This window comes from Cydia amplana, chromosome 25, assembly GCF_948474715.1.
Source record: "Cydia amplana chromosome 25, ilCydAmpl1.1, whole genome shotgun sequence".
In the NCBI taxonomy this organism is placed as follows: Eukaryota; Metazoa; Arthropoda; class Insecta; order Lepidoptera; family Tortricidae; genus Cydia; species Cydia amplana.
The window spans coordinates 4,645,588-4,666,466 of NC_086093.1; the positions used below are offsets into that span (position 1 = coordinate 4,645,588).

At 38.8% G+C, this 20,879-nt stretch overlaps 2 protein-coding genes across 3 annotated transcripts; one reads left to right on the plus strand and one right to left on the minus strand.

The window, feature by feature from the left end:
• Positions 1-477: 477 nt before the first annotated feature.
• LOC134659573 (vesicle transport protein GOT1B) lies at positions 478-10,595 on the minus strand. Its single transcript, XM_063515237.1, has 6 exons — positions 10,427-10,595; positions 9,112-9,203; positions 8,017-8,195; positions 7,506-7,587; positions 5,811-5,849; positions 478-557 (listed from the first exon to the last, which is right to left on the minus strand). Exons 1-6 carry the CDS (start codon positions 10,449-10,451, stop codon positions 546-548), a joined length of 429 nt encoding a protein of 142 aa, XP_063371307.1. The 5' UTR covers positions 10,452-10,595; the 3' UTR covers positions 478-545.
• A 518-nt stretch (positions 10,596-11,113) lies between these two features.
• Positions 11,114-20,425, plus strand: LOC134659490 (interleukin enhancer-binding factor 2 homolog). Of its 2 annotated transcripts, none has more exons than XM_063515134.1 (9): positions 11,114-11,516; positions 11,949-12,077; positions 12,760-12,891; positions 14,045-14,200; positions 14,699-14,791; positions 15,870-16,012; positions 16,965-17,105; positions 17,762-17,931; positions 20,286-20,425. In XM_063515134.1, the coding sequence occupies exons 1-9, from the start codon at positions 11,343-11,345 to the stop codon at positions 20,312-20,314; spliced, it is 1,167 nt and encodes a 388-aa protein (XP_063371204.1). In that variant the 5' UTR covers positions 11,114-11,342; the 3' UTR covers positions 20,315-20,425. The 2 variants fall into 2 exon arrangements, with proteins under 2 accessions (XP_063371204.1, XP_063371205.1); XM_063515135.1 differs by having other exon boundaries at positions 20,289-20,425.
• Positions 20,426-20,879: the final 454 nt, after the last annotated feature.

Genomic DNA, 20,879 nt, shown 5'->3' on the forward strand with positions numbered 1-20,879 from the left:
TCTGTCCCTATGTATGCTTAGATCTTTAAAACTACGCAACGGATTTTGATGCGGTTTTTTTTAATAGATAGAGTGATTCAAGAGGAAGGTTTATGTATCATTTGTTAACCCGTGCGAAGCCGGGCGGGTCGCTAGTCCTTGATATAAAAGGCCAATAGTAACTTAAATAATGTATGGAAATAGTCACGTGACATTTCGTAGTAGGAGTAGTACGTAGATAATCACTTTATTGTACCTACACAAACCCAGCTTTATATAAAATTTACAGAAATAGAGGTACAAAGGCGAACTTATAAGGGATCTCATCCAGCTAACCGTAATAGCATCTGGCATCCCGATACATTTTTTTTAATTCGTTTGGCATTTGTCGACTGTCATTTTGGCTAGGCCCCCTTGTCTCTTTAGTTTAGTTCCAATACTTTTTTTAGCATGGCACAGGTGGACAATAAAGAAAAAAGAGATAGTATAAATGCAAAATAATTTATTAATTTTGAATTTATTGTCTTTTGTAAAGGAATGTTTTTTCTTCTGCGTTGATTAGTGCATTAGGGCTCATCCTGAAAAGAAATACGTACGATAATAGGATAGAACAACATTGAGTTACAAAAAAAAACATTATTTCATTTCTAAACACACAATATACAACTCCGAGAAAATCGTCAATGTTTTAGATGACCTCAAAATACTCGTATTTACATTTTAGTATTTGCGTATGAAATCTGCACCAACTGCTATTTATAATTTCGTAATGACCCTAATGCCACGAGGCACCCACTGATCAGCCGGCCTAGCCAAGCTGACAATCGCTATCGCTTCGATAACGAAACGCTTTGTGTCTCTCTATCACTCTTCCATATTAGTGCGACAGTGACAGTTGCATTTCGATCATGTTTCGATCGCTAGGGAGCGTTAGCGATTGGCACGTTGACTGGGCCATTTTATTTAAAGTTGCCCCTACACTTTTTTTTTAATTTGTGAATTTCTATGTTATTGCTACTCAGCTCGTGAGAGCTCTTTCTATCCTAATAGGAGAAAAAAAGTGTCCCAAGGTTTTTTATTTCCATTCCGTTACCATTTTTCATAGACTTTATTTATATGGCGGTCACGGAATGGAAAGATCGAAAAATGTATGGAAATTTTAGGACACTTTTTTTCTCCTATTAGGATCAAAAGAGCTCGTGATTCTGAGTAGAAATAACATAAAAAAATCCCAAATTTGAAAAAAAGTGTAGGGGACAACTTTATATAAAATGGCCCGGTTACGCGGCGAGGCTCCTATGAACCGGGACAACGCTAGGAAGATAATGACTTGATGACATGCCAAATGACACAGCTCCCGTCACAAAACCACCATTTCGCGCGCACCAAATGAACGTCAAGTTCATATCATAACCAAAGATCGAATCGCCCCCCGATAAATCCAAGTTGTCGTAGCGCTACGATCGAGTTTGTAACCGTTCTACGTGCGCTACGCCGTAGCGTTTTACCGTCGTGTAGCAAAAACTGCGTAGAGGCAAAGCGGTCATGCTGGCCTAGAATTATTCTAGGACAGGAGCATGATTATTATAATCAAATCACGCATAACGCGGCGATAACGACACGCTTGAGCAATGGTTACTTAGGGTCAGTTGCACCAAACTGTTTGTCATCGTTAAAGAACTCGCTAAATTTTATTGTATGGAAAGTTTTATAGTAAGCCGCCGCGGCGCCGGGTGACGTTGGTCAGTCTGTCAAGTGCGGATGGTGCAACTGGCCCTTACTGACTTGTACGACCGATTTAATTTGTCATTATCGGGCGGTGACCATAACACAGAAAAAATCTTGAATAAGTATGTTATTTTACCGATAACTAAGTTTCTTACAATAATTTACTTCTGCTTCAATGTATCGATGTCGACAACAACATTGTCAAAGTATGATTAATAATTAATTCTTGTTTTTAAACGGTTTTATTTAGTTTGACCCCGTATATAACTAAATTATTTGTATATATGGACCTTCAAATCTTGCAATCGATTTTTCGGCCACTTCTAGTTAACCGATTTTGATGTTTTTTTTTAAATTTACGCTGGAACTCCCTGCCCTGTTCTTTTATTTATATTTGAAATTAACTCAAGATAGGAAGTAGGCTAATATTCGGTTTTGTCTGTACATTGTGATTATCATATAACTAGCGACCCACCCCGGCTTCGCACGGGTAAACGAATTATACATAAAGCATTCCTCTTGAATCACTCTATCTATTAAAAAAAAAACCACATCAAAATCCGTTGCGTAGTTTTAAAGATCTAAGCATACATACAGACAGCGGGAAGCGATTTTGTTTTATATACTATGTAGTGATTATGTAACCCATGGATATAATTACGTGAAAGCAAGTAAGTTACGCCCCTTGCGTGCAAATCGCTCGTTCTATGACCAGTGCCACAAAAATTAATGTGGATATGGATAGGTATTGGTTATCTCGCTTATTGCGAGCGAATAATTCCGTATACGGCGGGAAGAAGTTGATAACTCGAGATATTTTATTGAAGAAATTAGAACTTAAAATAAATTACATAAGGTTCAAATTTCTTCCATTTTTTCCCGCCAGTTATCAACTTCTTCCCGCCCTGTACGGAATTAAAATAAATCCCGACGCTTGACAAGCGAACCCTTTAGGCCTCATAATCACGAGCGCTTTTTCAACGCGCGTTAAAAAAACGTTTGAATGACACAAATGGAAACGTGTATTTATACACACGATGGCGTTTTTTACCAAGTGGTGTTGGATTTTCGACTTTAAGCCTTGGTCGTTAAATTGAATTTAGCGTGCAGACAGATTCAAGCGCTTTATTAACGCGCGTTGAAAAAGCGCTCATGTGATGGGGCACTTACAGCGTTCGAAACGTAGATCTGTTCGGAAAGAGATAGATTTTCTATTTTCCAGACGTGAGACGTCAAATAATCACATTAAACGTGTCCCATAGCCGCCACCGCGGCGCCAGTCATGCACACAGCTATTTAAATTGATTGCTGCAGTATAACAATTAAATTATATAAAAGCGACCATTTTCAGGTCAAGGCTTGTGATAAATTGTTAGAAATGCTAACTATTTAGGTATTGCATGCAAATAAAAGCCGTATTTTGTAAGACAATTATATTATTTAAAAGGTTACCTAGAATTACTGACTAAAATAATATACACAATACCTATTCCATGGCCAAAGAGACACATTTTAAAAATATATTTACATTTATAAAATATGTAATAGAAAGTCAATCATACAACTTTAAAGTTTATAGTAGGACGTACTAGTAAGTAAGTAAAAATAAAAGCTTTTATTTTAACATTTTTAATGTTGAAAATTTTATTTTTCTAATGGAAAAATCGTATTCCTAAGTTTTATAATTTAGTAATGCCACGTTCTTGATTCATTTTTAATGACATAAAAACTCAAAAACTCAGTGTAAATTATGTACTTAATCTTGATGTTAAATAGGCCGATTTTTTTTTCTATTGTTTTCCGTCAGTTTACGATAATATTTGATAGATAAACAGAGTTCTCTATTCTGTACAACATAATCGTCATTTCAGCATATGTCCTGAAAAATCTTCCACAGAGTTACGAAACAGTAACTACAGCATTTTTGTAACTCAACAGAAAATTACATAAGTTTTTTTCCGGGACTTGTTGTAATTTCGTATTTATTACGCCCAGAATGAAGATCTTTTCAAACCAGCCAAATTTAACCCAAAACAAAAAATTCGATAACGTAATGAAAATCGGCCCAAATACGAATTAAAATGTATATAATAGTACAATTTAAACCGATGGGAAGTACTTATTATTCATTCGTACATACAACGCATAAAATATGTCAGGGAGAGTATTATATATGTGACGTTATCGATGAAAAGGGACCTTATTGTCGATGGCGCTTACGCCATTATTAAAAATGCTCCGATATAAATACAATGCCACGCGACGCTTTGCGGCGTAAGCGCCATCGACAATAAGGTCCCTTTTCATAGATAATGCCCCATATATCTATAATACAGGGTGGGAGTGGGATCACCCAACACAATACAATTGTAAATACCGATATCTAACTGATAAAAAATACATATAATTTCGCCCAAAATATTCCCAATCGTAGAGTACACGATATATAAATATATACACAAATATAAAGCGTAGCTAGCATCCCTAGCGAACCAAAAACCATGAATACTCCAAATGTGTTTACCAAGTTTATACCTTTTTTGATACCTATTCAAAACTACAACATAGATTCACTAGTTTTTAGCAAAGTTGTTCTGATGAACCAATATTAATTATTTTAAACTAGCTTTTGCCCGCGACTTGGTCTGCGTGGAATTAGTGACAGCAGCTAAAGTATAGCGCCTGGATAATGATAAATAGCAATCATTCAATTTGCGCATTGCTTACTTCAATTATTAGGCAATTCATTAACTCTTTCAACTCTTTCATTTCAATTCCACCCCCCTTTTCACTCTCTTTACGGATGATTTCCGACATAAAAACTATCCTATGTCCTTCCCCGGAACTCAAACTATCTCTATGCCAAATTTAAACTAAATCGGTTCAGCAGTTTAAGCGTGAAGAGGTAACAGACAGACAGACACACTTTCGCATTTATAATATTCATTATATTAGTATGGAGGTTTGATGACATTGTACAATTTACCCAACTTTAGTTTATATGTTACAGTTTTTCATACCACAAAGTGGTGTCAGAATAATATTATATTTCGTCGTTATCAGGGGAAAACAACACATTATACTTTGCAAAAAATTATGTTTTTTATCGCTGTGAATAAAATCACAGATCAGGAATAGAAGCGATACCATCAGAGCAAGTAGTATATAATAATATCGTAAATCATCATCGACTATTACAAAAAGGAATTGATTTCCTAACTAACACTTATTTTAAAGTACTTTAACACATCATATAAATTTGCATTATATTGTATGTTTAGGATCAAATCACACTGACACATCCATAACCGAAACCGAACAATATTACAAAATTTAAAGGAAAATGGTACAGTTGGTAATACATTAAAGATTTTTTTTAAGTATCCTGGTCATGGGCACCAAATATGTAACCAACCCCCGGTCACGGTTTCGGTCTTGGACGATCAGGGGCCTTAGCCAGCATGACAATTGTTTATCGATAATCGCCAGTCAGAAAAAAAATCTGGATGACAGATGCCAACGAAAAGTCACGTGATCATTATTAGCCGGGTCCACACAGAACGCGCCGCCTCGTGAGGAAATTGTTGCGTAGGAGCTCGGTCTGTGTAGAGGTGTCTCGGGCCAAGTAATCGCACTCGCGACCGCAATAGGGTATTTTCCTACTAGTCAAATCAGCTTCTTTTTAGAACTGTCAAAACGATTCGGTAATATGGAGTTTATATGAAACATTACAGTGACGTCACGGTCAACTCGCCTACTTTTTATATTTCTATCCGATTGATTAAATAGAACTTGTGTAAAAATAACTGCTATTAATGTTTTCCTAGTAATTATCTGATCTTCTTTATTTCATGCATGGTGTGAAATAATTTATTTTATATACAGTCAAATACCCTATGGCTCGGGCGAGGCACGTCTCCGCCGAGCGAGCTGCTTCGCGCGGCAATTTCCTCGCGAGGCGTTTCGTTCTATGTGAAACCGCTTATTTTAGTTTGGATTGGCGTTTTCTATACACGATTGTCACTTTGCCATGCCCTCAGATATATCCGCACATCCATATGTACAGTCCGACACTAGAACTCTTTGGTAACACACTATCATACCATGTTTCGCCCGTTGTCGCCCGCTATCCGGTTGACGATCTGTAAAAAAGTGGTGTAATAAATATATTGGTGGCAAATAAGTACACGTTCCTAGTATATATATATATATATATCACTGACTTAATATAAAAGAAATAGACACACAAAGCAGAACAAAAACGTCAAGAAATGTGGATCCCAATGACGTTTCGCACCATTTGCATTGATGATAAAAACGCTTACGTAAATTTTGAGTCAAGATAAATGTTTCGTACAGAAAAGAGCTTAATGTCGTAAGCATTAAGTGTCAAATTTGCAAACATAAGTACCAACACTGTTAAAAAATTTAGTCCGATGGCACTAAACGTAACGTATTTACGTCAAACAACGTCAAACGAGAATAATGAACGAATGGAGTCACTTTGGTACACTTTAATATGTATTACTGTACAGGAAAATATTAAAATTGAAGTAATAAATAAAACAAATTTAATTTAATCGGGAGCTCAAATAGAATTAATTCGTGGTTCAAATTCAAACAAATTAAATTTTTAATTCGTAAGTATACGTCTTTAAATACTAATTTCCTTGAAATAAATTCAACTTATTAAATAAAATAACTGTGTATTTTAGATCTACATTTACTCATCGCACGGGTGCACGGGGACATTTAGGTACTGATTGGATTTTTTTTATAAAGTCTACCTATACTTTATAAAAAAAAATCCTGTGGTTGTCACTGTGTTCCGACAGGTTTAGCATTTACAGTTAGTCGATATAAGCCCTTATTGGTGGTGTATATGTCGGAAACAGGGAAATGGGCCAAACACACAAGTGCCGTTTTGCCTTGTTTAAAACTGCATCACCCCTATCTCTTGCTATAATTAAATAGCAGTCCACTTTGCACGTCGCATAGGTTTTCTTGGAAATCTTCAATTTAAACATAATATTATTTCTTATGAATTCCATATAAAAATATAAAAAAATATTGACCTCACATCGACTCAATAGAATTTTGTTCCTTGACATCCCTTCTTTGGTACTAACAAATTAATTTATTCAAAACCATAAAATTACTACCAGATTACATAAATTATGTAATGCTATCCAAAGAACTAACCGAAAGAAATACATTCCATCCTTTTTCCTTGTTTTATCATTGTTATTTTTACATATTTTAACGGCACATTTCGTAATTGTTGACAACTTCACATTTGAGCGTTTCAAACAAGACTAAACGAAAAAGTAATGCATGATCTGTTTTGACATCACTTTTGTGGGGCCATTTTTGGCGGCTGATTGGGTATCCAGTTCTTTATACTATATCAATGATATATATATATAGTCCTCCTCATCGTTTTCGATGACGGCGACCCTAAATAAACATCATGGACGTTGTCTAGCGTGAGCCCTTAAGTGGCTGGCCAGTAACAAACAAACAAACAAAGTATATCCGATATTGATTGATGTATTATTAAAATTCTTTTGCTTGTGTGTAAATTCAATGTTGAAAGGCAATGAAAGTGCCCTTGTGGCCTATTTGCTGAATAAATGTTGAAGTTGAAGTTAAATTGGATCGGACAATGTGGAAACGCTCTTGGGGTAGCGAGCAGGGCAGTCGCCCGGGACCTCAAGTCTTGCAGGCGCATCTCGTGCAACTTGCGAACAGATTTTTTTCTTAGTACAAAAGATGGTGGCACTGTTTATAACACTTACCCCGCTTATGATAGGCAGGTTGAGCAGCAGACCAAACCCGGGCACCATGCGGAGGAAGTTGATGGCAGCTGGTAGGAACCCTCTGAAAATAACAAAAAACTACATTTTATACATCATCAAACAACCTCGTGAATGAAAAAATATATCCCTTGTGTATTTATCTCATACCAAAGTACAAAACATATATGTACAAATCTTTTGTATTAGGGATATAAAAACTGAGCTCAAAATATAATATTATAATTTTTATTATTATTTTTTTTTTAATTTTGTACAAATAATGTGTGTTTTTTCATGATTTATGTGTCGTTTTGTACAATCAATCATGTGCTTTACTACTACTACTACTATTTATATTTAAATAGATAGATATAAATATTATAGGACGTTCTTACACAGATTGACTAAGTCTCACACTCATATTTAGGATTAATCAAGGACATAAACATAGCCATGTGTTACTAAAGTTAGAAGTCAACAATATTTTTCCATTCATCATTAAATCACTAACCTGAACAGTAAAAGAAACCCGTAGATCTCAGCGATCATGCCTATCATAGGCCAGCCCAGTAGCACTATTGTGATGCCTCCGAAGAAGGCTACGGAGGCCTTGATCTTGTGCCGTTGGAAGAAGAAGAAGAATGTCCGCTGGAGCCCGATCACACAGGCTAGACCACTGATGAATAGGATCTGAAATAGGATGTTTCATTGGGGCATTATCTATGAAAAGGGGCCTTATTGTCGATGGCGCTTACGCCGCACAGCGTCGCACGGCATTGTATTTATATCGGAGCATTGTTAATAATGGCGTAAGCGCCATCGAAAATAAGGTCCCTTTTCATAGATAACATCACAATTGTTTATATAACTTATAATGATGTAAATTGAAACATTAATAGGGCTTTTAGTAGTTTAATTTTAAGTAATAAAGAAACTTAGCCTAAACATGGGAAATTTATCATAATCTACATCTACATCATCATTTATTGCACCATGGTAAAAACGTTTTTATAGTTTATACAAGTACCTCATAAATCCTAAAAGGGTACCTATGACAAACGTTTTCCTAAACCATCCTAAACTAAGATTTTAAACAATAGTAAAGGATAATAAACAGGCAAAAGTACCTGTTCTATAATAATTATAATATATTATGTTAATTTTTTGTGACATTTGTTTCCATGGTTACATCGCCCTGAACAACTCTTAAAACGCTGAATTTATGGTATTTCTGTTCGGTTTCTATATGTCTGTGTCTCATGGAGTTTATTTTATTTTATTTATTTGGAAAGCAAACAGAAATAAGTGAGCAGGAGATAAGTTTACTAGTCTGTGGCCATGAGTAACCCCATTAATTATAAAAAAAAAACAAGGACACAATAAGGACATTCACTTATTTCCTTAACAGCTCTCACTAAGACATGTATAACAGAATTATACTACACTTAACTACTCTTAAGGTACTAAATACAATTATTAACTTACTAACACTAGATGCTAAGCTTTTCAGTCAGGTTTTGTGTATAAAACCTTTTTCTAAGAAACTGTGACACCCCCGCAAAGAAATTCATAGCTGTCCCACACATGAATGGGTCAAATTACTTACATTTCCTATAGCCAGCAGGCCCTTGTCAAAAAGCAGCAGGACTCCTAGGAACAGGAAGGCCATACCAAACCCCGCCAGACCCACACCGATCTCTGCAAATTTAGAAAATCACATTTTGTATTTTTTAAAGCCATTGTTTTTAATGATTCAGATCTAGAGTATTAAAGATCGTATTAAATCTTCCTACCAACATTTTCTACCTAACTTTTGTTTTATGAGCATTTCTCAAAAAAATTGTACAATTCGATCACATCTTAGATTTCTATAAAAATTGGTATGCTGGTAAAGTACATGAAGCTGAACAATTTCCTCCATATTTCCCAAAATGTCCAAGAAAGTTTGTATGAAACATCCTTTTTTGTTTCCAGATTTCCTTACACATTTGGTAACAAAAAAGGAATGTTTCATACAAACTTTCTTGGACATTTTGGGAAATATGGTGGAAATGGTTCAGCTTCATGTACTTTACCAGCATACCAATTTTTATAGAAATCTAAGATGTGATCGAAATGTACAAATTATTTGAGAAATGCTCTTATTATGTATTTTTTGTGTTCTATTGGTGACAACCAAAACACACTAATTGCTATCACAAGTTCAGACCCATTGTTAACCATATTAGTAATTAAAGTACATAGATTAATTTTTATTTATGTTTTTGCAATTCATGACTTTTGGTCACCTGACAATTTGTTCCTGAGCTATGGGTATTATCCATAGATAATATATCTAAGCATATATTTATCTGTTTAAGCATGCATATTGTCCTACCTAGCACCCTTTAAAAAAAAATGCTTTATTTTATGTCTGTGTAACATTTTCCCAAAAAACATTTATTATTTATTTATTTAGGACTTTCTTAACTTAGCTTATGTGATGTTTAATGAGATGCCTTGCATGGATTTATTATGAATTCCATACCAGCTAATAAAATACTATCTGTAAAATGCAAGGATTAACACTTGAAATGTATCCATAAGCTGATAGCAAGGTAAAGGTTTTAAGGATATATGATATATTTCGTGATAATGTGAAAGCATGATGACAAGAAAAATAAGAGTTGTTAGTACGAATGTCTAGTCATCAATGTTTTTGGGCATAAGGCAAACAAGAAGTAAAACTGTTATTCATGACGAATACTAATAGAATGATTGAATATTGCTTGTAACAGATATAAGGCATCTACTGTAGATTAATTAGAATTGATAATATGTCGTGATTACAACATAATAATTGGTAATAACTAAAATTGATTTCAAAACTGGAGCAAAACTTAACGTTATATGTTAGTGTATATTCTGGTACTATTACTTACTTTGTACATCACTTATCTCAATCATTGTGATTAATACTTAATTTTTATTACTTTAATTATTGAAGTGGATTCCTAATTAGCCATTAAATTAATTAATTTATCGACAACAAACTTATAACCTATCTCTCCACGTCATTTTTGCTATCGAATATTTGGACTGTCAAAAAAAGGTGCATTCAAATATCGAATCACTATTGTTTACATTTTGTTAATTTTCGAAACAGAAACTCACCTTGTTACCGATACATTGAAATAAATGTAGTGCTTAGTTTATTTTGTGGTCAATTCGTATATAATTATAAAAATCCTTTCATCAGTATTTAGTGATTAATAACATTTCCTAGCTCATATTTATGAACGCGTGCATAATGATTTTGCCACTGGCAACATGCTGCTGCATCAGTAAATATGTTACCAGCTTAAATGTTATCATTTACCTTTTTCTCAGGGTATAACTAACATAGAATTTGCAAACATTCATTTAAAATATTAATTTTAATATGGCTTTTTTCGATTCTTATGAGGTGTAGTATATTTTTATCGGAAATTTTAAATATTACTTTAAAATGCAGGCTAATAATAGTTATCACTAATAAAGGCTATCACTGTATTTTATTCTTTACAAATAGAAATGTGGTAAATATTATTAATAACCGGCAACATTGCTCCTAACCTCCGTTCAATCAATGGAAGACCGCGTCTTTTTTGCAATCTAGCATTTTTGCTTAATTCCTGTGTAAACGTTAATAATTGACGGAATATTGTGTTATAAAGTACATAAGTACTAACCAATACACTCGTCGCAACCTATTTGAGTAAAAACGCTTACCGACAGTATTATCGTGTGATTTATCAAGCGGTCGTGTCGGGGCCGTACTCTTACTAGTTGTAGTTTGTTTTCGCGTATCAGTGAAACATGGTTCGCGGTACGGGTAGAGGAGGCCGTGGTATGCCTGGGCGCGGTGGTATGGGCCGCCCGCCGTTCAACAGGCCGAGGGTGCTGCTGTTGCGCCCTCCTTTTGATCTGGTTATGGCCGAGCCTGCTTTCCCTAGATGTAAACCTGCCCCTGATGACTCTGCACTTACACAGGTACCATAACAATCATAAATTCATAATTACTGTTGATTATTCATATTGTACATGATTCTATGTTCATATATTGCTTTAGATTCAATTCAGCATGTTTATTAAAATTTGGATGAATAGTGAGTATTACATGAGTGTACCTATGTTAAACATTTATTTGAGTTAGACCCAGCTTACTTGGCAGCTTTTTTAATAGCCGAGACTGTGCAAGTGTTATTCTAAACATCAAACTTCTATGAGATTATGACATTTAAATAACACTTGCACCACCTGGACTATCAAAATCTCTGCGAACTTGGTCTAACTTTTATTTCGTTTTTATATCTAAAAATATTTGGTATCAACAAAAGTAAAAGCAACATTAGTGTAATGTGTGGCAGTGGCATGGTATTTATTTGTATAACAAGGCAAAAATTTACATGTAAATTTTTGCAGGCTCTGTTAAAGAGGCATGCAGAGCTGTGCCCGACCCCGGCGGAGCAGTCTGCTGTGCTCAGCCTGGTCACCAAGCTGCAGACGGTGCTCGACAACCTGGTGGTGGCTCCGGGAGACTTCGCTGCTTGTGTAAGTAAAATGAAGATTCGTATTGCATAATTTTCAAGCAAAACACAACATAAAGCCCCGTCTCCATATCGCGCGGCAAACCATCGAACATTGGCAGCCGCGCGCAATGGATTCCGGGCGCATCGAGTTGGCTCGCGCGGCAGCCCGGTATCCATTGCGCGCGGCTGCCGCGCGAGCCAATGTTCGATGGTTTGCCGCGCGATATGGAGACGGGGCTTAATGACAGTCAATGTGGAGCAGATTTGGCTGAACATAGCAAAAACCCTGAAAGTGAAGACAGTAGTCTGGTTGACAAGTTCAAAATAAGATACAGTCCTAAAAATATGTGTCATTGGATTCAAAATTCAAATGATGTCCAGAAAATGTATTCGAAGTGTTTATTAGCACAAAAAAAATGAAAAGTTATAAACAACCATCAATATTAAACTTTCGTGAGACATATTATAAACTGTTTATACGACAACGGTTTCACTCACTTCACTTGATCGCGCCGCCCGCCTCGTCATCAGCGGGCGGCGCGATCATCAGTGCACGAGTTGCAGTCGCCGCGAGCACTCGAGCCTGAAGATGGACCCCCGAAGGGCCCGAAACATGTCGCCAATAGCGACTAAAAATTCAAGTGAGTGAAACCGTTGTCGTATAAACAGTTATAAACAACTCGTAACTGTTATCATTGTTGTAGCAACTGGAGGAAGTGAGGCAGGTTGGCTCCTACAAGAAGGGCACTATGATGGCCGGCAAGAACGTGGCCGATATTGTGGTCATCATGAAGACGCTGCCCACCAAGGAGGCTGTTGAGGGGCTCTCCAACAAGGTATTATAATGTAGCCTAGTTTTATTCCTTCTGAGTACATTACTAAAACCTTCGCGTTTTGAACACATATTAACTCACATTTATAGACGGGTCTAACGCGAAATTTATTCAATTACCTTTATATACCGACGTTTCGACACAGGTTTCACTGGTCATGGTCGCGGCCAACTGATGTCCCAGCAAAATGTCAAAAACAGAGATTTGTGCAACTACCCGACGAAAAGTGTGTGTGTGTGTGTGTGTATTTTGCTGGGACATCAGTTAGCCGCGACCATGACCAGTGAAACCTGTGTCGAAACGTCGGTATATAAAGGTAATTGAATAAATTTCGCGTTAGACCCGTCTATAAATGTGAGTTAATACATTACTAAAACTTAAAGATTGCCTGAATTGCAGTTCAAGTGGGTGAAAATTAAAAATTGCTGTTGTAATAGGGAATATTACGCGAAACTCTGCGCAGGGGGCACCACTTCCACAATTAGTCACAATTTTAAACATAAACGAGAGAGTCGAAATTTTGTTATCTAACCTGTCTATCACTCTTGCATATTCAAGCAATAAAGAGGCAGATAGCTGAGTTTTGATTTCGCGTTTCCCGGTAGGCCCTTTGTAAACAAACCGCCTTCTAGTTTCAATGTCATATTTTATTGTCGGTGAAAACTTGTCAAAAAACAGTTTAAGGCACAGTATGTACAAGTTACTCTATGGTTTACGAAAGACGCCAGTGCTGCACTCTGGCGGCAAAACATTGCAGTAATACCTATTATAGTTTGTAGCTTTCTAATAGACCCCGAAGGCTAATCCTATTGTCTATTGTTAAGAAAAACCGCTCGTGCCACGTGCCACAACCACCTGCATAAAAAATCGGTACTTCGGTTACTGAGTGCCGGCGAGTCGAACGCTACAGAACCAGTCTAAAATGTGTCATCGAGATGCGTAACAAAGGCGCGTTATCGGAGAGCGCACCTACACTGGTTTTTTGAGCGTTGGACTAGCCCGCGCTCAGTTGCCAAATATAATAATTAGGACCCTTTTTGCAGGTAAGTAGCACGTGCGGTTTTACTGAACAATAGACAATAGGATTAGCCTTCGGGGTCTATTAGAAAGCTACAAACTATAACTGGCATTAATTTTCTGGTTCAACACTTTGTAGGTGACGGAGGAGCTGAACAAGTTGCTCGCAGCCGAAGGCGGAGGCTCCGTGACGTGCTCCTGCCACGAGCGGGGCTTCACCGCGCAGGGCGCCGCCGCCGCCGTGCGCGTGCTCGTCACCACGCTGCACCACAACCTGAGGAAGCTGGAACCGGAGGTTAGTAGCCAGGAGGGTTTGGTACCGAGTGAACCTATATCCCGGTAAGGTAAAAATGCTGTGTCAAACTTGAAAGCGGTCCAAATACAAGTCTGCAGGTGATTTAAGTAAGGAAGTCATTATTGTTCCCACATATTCTTATATGCCATAGCTACAATATCTTTTTAGATCTATCGAAGGCCTTTGACATTGTCACTTATCTGTAGTTTGTGTCAAAATTGGAAAAAAATTAAACCAATGTATAAACATTCGAAATATTTGATGATTACTTGCCAATACGTTAAAATTGGGTGTTATTTTGGTAGTAGAAATAATCTAGTCTAGTATTTCCTCTGGAGTTCCTCAAGGATGTCACCTAGGTCAAATTCTCTTTCTTGTATCACATAAAAAGGAACATGCTTTGTAGACTTTTCATAAAATGAAGCAGAAAAAAAGCAAGCTACATTTTACCTTGTGCTCTAAACCAACTTTGTTCTAAAGTTAGTTTTTGTTGTGCAGGTTCACTTGGAGTACAAAGTGATCAGCAGCCACCTGGCCGCCATCCGTCACAGCCGCTGGTTCGAGGAGAACGCACACCACTCCTCCATTAAGGTATACATCATTTTATATATAACTAGCGACCCGCCCCGGCTTCGCACGGGTTAACAAATTATACATAAACCTTCCTCTTGATCACTCTGTCCATAAAAAAAAACGCATCAAAATCCGTTGCGTAGTTTTAAAGATCTAAGCATACATACAGACAGCGGGAAGCGACTTTGTTTTATACTGTGTAGTGATTTTTAGTGAATTGAGGGCCTCCTTCAAAATTTTGAGGTTATCAATTCATTGACATCCTTCCAAAGGGTTTATATACTTTGTCCCATTGTCATCCGGTCAGTATCTGATGATAGGATCCTACTCAGCCATTTAAAGGTAAGATGAGATAAGATAAGAAAAATATCCAGCAATTAAAACAATCATAATACGCTTAAATAGTTACTTAATTAACATATTACATAAATGTACAATCATAGTTTAGAAAACTAAACATAAAATAAAAGATCTTGTAAGATTTTTTTTTAACTGGCTCTAACATATTTTACATCAATCAATACCTAAACTAAGTACCTAACTTAATAGGTACTTGTATCTTAGGTATTTCGCGTTAGTAGGTAAATGTAGTGCAAGTTAGGTAAAGCGGAACAGATGCTGAAGACCTATCATTTAATGGTCTTCATCATTTAAAACTATTTTATGAAGATGTTATCATTTTTAGGGTTCCGTACCCAAAGGGTAAAAACGGGACCCTATTACTAAGACTCCGCTGTCCGTCCGTCCGTCCGTCTGTCACCAGGCTGTATCTCACGAACCGTGATAGCTAGACAGTTGAAATTTTCACAGATGATGTATTTCTGTTGCCGCTATAACAACAAATATTAAAAACAGAATAAAATAAAGATTTAAGTGGGGCTCCCATACAACAAACGTGATTTTTGACCGAAGTTAAGCAACGTCGGGCGGGGTCAGTACTTGGATGGGTGACCGTGTTTTTGCTTGTTTTGCTCTATTTTCTGTTGATGGTGCGGAACCCTCCGTGTGCGAGTCCGACTCGCACTTGGCCGGTTTTATTTTTCAACTGCTATATTATTATCTTACACATTTTCTATGTCATCTACTCATCTATTAGGTGCTTATCCGGCTGCTCCGAGATATGTGCGCGCGCCACGCCGGACTCGAACCCCTCACCCCGTGGATGATCGACCTGCTGGCGCACCACTGCATCATGAACAACCCGCAGCGACAGGCGCTGCCCATCGCACAGGCGTTCAGGTACGCACGAAAAGCTAATTCATATACACAAGAGATTTGGGCCTAGGATGCTTCCTTGTGGGACTCCTAAGATTGACGGCTCAATTCGAATAATGGTTATAAGATGTCACAGCGATACGACATTGATCTGTTAGTGTGACATTTTATTAACATTGTTAAAATTGGGCCGTCAGTCTCTTGTATACACAAGAAAGGAGATTTGGGACTAGAATGTTTCCTTGTGGGACTTCAAAGATTCAGTCTCTTGTAAGACACCGTAAGATTGTGAACCCGTTAGTTTACAATTTAACGCAGGTTAGGTTAGATTATAATCTCCCTACCGTCAGTTTATAATTTAACTAGCGAGATTATAAACTGACGAGTGTTTACAATTTTAAGGTGACATATACACAAGAAAGAGATTTGGGACTAGAATGTTTCCTTGTGGGACTTCAAAGATTCAGTCTCTTGTCAATATAGACAAGAAAGAGATTTGGGCCTAAGATACTTCCCTGTGGGACTCTACATGACACAGATTGGGGCCTAAAATGTTTCCGTGTGGGACTACAATCCATCTAGTTCGCTGCTTGTGTGCGCTATCCTATTTTTATTCCGTTTGTGACATTTTGCAATGGAAATCGTAAATGACAATGATTAAATTCCTTTGTCATTAACACGCTTTTATTAGGTCGACCTGTATGTAACTAACATGTAATGGAATCTTGCAAGTTAAATTTGATCCACTTCCCGGTTTCCGATTGAGCTGAAATTTTGCATGCAAGTCTGAGCTGATCTGATGATGGAGACAGGAGGTGGCCATAGGAACTCTGTGATGAAACAACGCAACCTAATCGTGTTAGGGGTTATTAGAATTGTCTCGATGAGTATTAGTTGTCTGTCGTAAGAAAAGTACAGTCAGCTATAAAAGCGTGTACCAAAAATTAAATTTTTGACAAAAACTTGTTTTGTCTAGACGCTCGTTGTCCCTGCTAGCCGGAGGCCTGTTCCTACCGGGCTGTGCCGGCCTCTCGGACCCGTGCGAGGCCGCGCACGCGCGCGCGCACACCGCGCTCGACCTGCAGGCGCAGGACAACGCCGCCGCCACAGCGCAGACGTGAGTATCTGTCTCTGTCTCACCGTAGCCCGTCCCTCTCGGACCCGTGCAAGCACACCCTGCGCAGACGTATCTTTCTGTATCTCTAATTGTAACCTAGTCTATTGCAGTAGGGCTATAGAACCTACCTACTTTTCGTAATCAACCACATCATAACCAATTTGACTCTGTAGCAGGGATGTTGCGAACATCCGCATCCGCAACCGCGGAACTTCCGCATTATTTTCAACATCCGCATCCGCATAAAATCGATGCGGAGCTTATGCGGATGCGGATGTCGAACAAGTCGGTACAGGAACGTCTTAGCGGCGGCGTAAGTGCTAGGTAATTTCGTCATTACCTATAACGAAATCGTCTAGATCCAGAAAAGTCGGCCAAGTTACTGTTTATTAAATATAACGCACCTATATTCTTGCTCAAATGCTAAACGTTTCGTTTTTTTTTTAAATAAAAAAAATACTAAAAATGTAATATTTGACGTTTTCTATGTACCTAATCTTGACATCCGCATCCGCGGATGTGAGCCTTTAAATATCCGCATCCGCTTCCGCGGATGTGAGCCTTTAAATATCCGCATCCGCATCCGCGAATGTCTAAAAATCTGCGTCCGCAACATCCCTGCTCTGTAGTAAAATTGCCTATTATCAACATTGCAGACTCCTGCGCGTGGTGGCTCGCGGCGGTCACCGCTACGTCCTAGGTCTGCAGCTCTTCGAGGGTGGCAAGGACATCTCCGGCGAGATCACCGTCTGGGACGGAGTAGTGGTCTCCCCCCTGGCACCCGCTTACAGCGACGCCCCCGAGCCCATGGATACTGACGACAAAGGTACACACTAAGCCACGCGTACACAGTGAACCAATTGAGGTCACCGTTTGGGACGGAGTGGTTGTCTCCCCCCTTGCCCCCGCTTACAGGGACGCCCCAGAGCCCATGGATAATGACGACAAAGGTACACACTAAGCCATGCGTACACAGTGAACCAATTGAGGTCACCGTTTGGGACGGAGTGGTTGTCTCCCCCCTTGCCCCCGCTTACAGGGACGCCCCAGAGCCCATGGATAATGACGACAAAGGTACACACTTAGCCACGCGTACACAGTGAACCAATTGAGATCACCATCTGGGACGGAGTAATTGTCTCCCCTCTCGCCCCCGCTTACAGCGATTCCCCAGAGCCCATGGATACTGACGACAAAGGTACACACTAAGCCACGCGTACACAGTGAACCAATTGAGGTCACCGTTTGGGACGGAGTGGCTGTCTCCCCCCTCGCCCCCGCTTACAGCGACGCCCCAGAGCCCATGGACACTGACGACAAAGGTACACACTAAGCCACGAGTACACTGTGAACCAATTGAGATTACCGTTTGGGACGGAGTGGTTGTCTCCCCCCTTGCCCCCGCTTACAGGGACGCCCCAGAGCCCATGGATAATGACGACAAAGGTACACACTTAGCCACGCGTACACAGTGAACCAATTTGAGGTCACCGTTTGGGACGAAGTAATTTCCCCACTCATCCCAGCCTACGACAACGCCCCCGAGCCTGTGGACTCTGATGACAAAGGTACACACTTAACCACGCCAACACTGAACCACCGAACTGGAGGGTATCACCATTAACAACACCATTTTTCACTTATTGTCACAAAAAATGCAGTATTTCATCGAGGAAAACGGTTTAATCCTACGCGAAACCAATGTTTCCAAAATAGAAGCGCAGTGAAGGTTTATTCTAATGAAATCTACTTACGTCTTATAACTCTGTTACGTTACGAGCCTTAAGCTTTGGATTCCTCCGAAAACGGTGCCGTCATATTACGGCCGCTATATAGCGTTGACTGATGTCACTAGAACGTTGTCTATGTAAACAAGATGGCGCGGTTTCCTAGACGGCGTTACGTTACGTTGATTGTCAACGTAAAGATCGGTTTTCCTAGGATAGCGGTGCCGTCATATAGCGGCCGTCTCCATACTAAATAATACGGCTAAATATGGATGTCGTAGTATTTGTATGGAGACGGCCGCTATATGACGGCACCGCTTTCGGAGGAAACCAAAGCTTAACGTAAGATGACGGCCGTCATGACCTTGTCGATAGTTTCGTGAACGTTTTATTAGATAGCGGTGACGCCATTTTGAATAAATGACACGAGATTTGAATAAATGATTCCGTACTACGATTATTTTCCTCTTCTGATGATATTTCATCCTCCAAGTAAATTATAGATGATCAAGCAAATAAGTCAGTAGGAAAAGGCGCGAAATTAAAATTTTCTATGGGACGTTATCCCATCGCGCCTACATTTTTCAAATTTGCCGCTTTGACCTTGGTGGATGACGGTGTGTTATGACGCCGTGGTACTTTCCACATGTCGCCACCGTAAAGACGGCCGTCTATTGCTGCCGCTATATGACGGCCGTCATATTACGGCCGCTATATAGCGTTGACTGGCGTCACTAGAACGTTGTCTATGTAAACAAGATGGCGCGGTTTCCTAGACGGCGTTACGTTACGTTGATTGTCAACGTAACGTAAGATGACGGCCGTCATGACGGTGTCGATAGTTTCGTAAACGTTTTATTAGATAGCGGTGACGCCATTTTGAATAAATGACACGAGATTTGAATAAATGATTCTGTACTACGATTATTTTCCTCTTCTGATGATATTTCATCCTCCAAGTAAATTATAGATGATCAAGCAAATCTTGTCAGTAGGAAAAGGCGCGAAATTCAAATTTTCTATGGGACGCGTTATCCCATCGCGCCTACATTTTTCAAATTTGCCGCTTTGACCTTGGTGGATGACGGTGTGTTATGACGCCGTGGTACTTTCCACATGTCGCCACCGTAAAGCTTTGGTTTCCTCCGATAGCGGTGCCGTCATATAGCGGCCGTCTCCATACAAATACTACGACATCCATATTTAGCCGTATTATTTAGTATGGAGACGGCCGCTATATGACGGCACCGCTATCGGAGGAAACCAAAGCTTTAAGACGGCCGTCTTTTGCGGCCGCTATATGACGGCCGTCATATGACGGCACCGTTTTCGGAGGAATCCAAAGCTTTACTGTGGGACTTGAGTCAATTTGTGTAATAATGTCCTATATATTTATTTATTTTTATTTATTTAATTAATGTTTCTATTCTCTAACTATTATATCTTGTTTCAGAAGAAGAGCAAGACGGCGTGGCGGCTTGAACCAAACTTTAAGCAATACTTTAATTTTAGTATGAAATCTTTAAATAAGTATGACATGCGACCATACTTTAAGATTGTATGAGATCTTTAATAAATTCTTCTTTAACTTTATTCCTGTTTTACTTGTGTTTAGTTTCATCCAAAGAACCCCATAGCAACCGCGGAACTTCCGCATTATTTTCAACATCCGCATCTGCATCCGCATCCGCGTAAAATCGACGCGGATGCGGATGTGGAACAGGTCGGTACAGGAACATCTTAGCATCGGCGTAAGTGCTAGACTGCTAGGTAATTTAGTTATTAGCCAAAAAAACCTATTAGAAATGAGCAGTCAAGCGGGATTTAATGTACGGAACCCTTGGAACGTGAAGTCCAACAAGCACTTGGCCGGTTTTTGAAATAAAAATTACTAAAATGTAATATTTGACGTTTTTTTTATGTACCTATCTTGACATCCGCATCCGCATCTGGAAATGTAGCCACTCCGGATAAAATACCAAGACAGGCCCTGGGTAGTAGGTACCTGTCCTATATGCTTTCAAGAGTTCAGCGGTCAAGCTCTTAC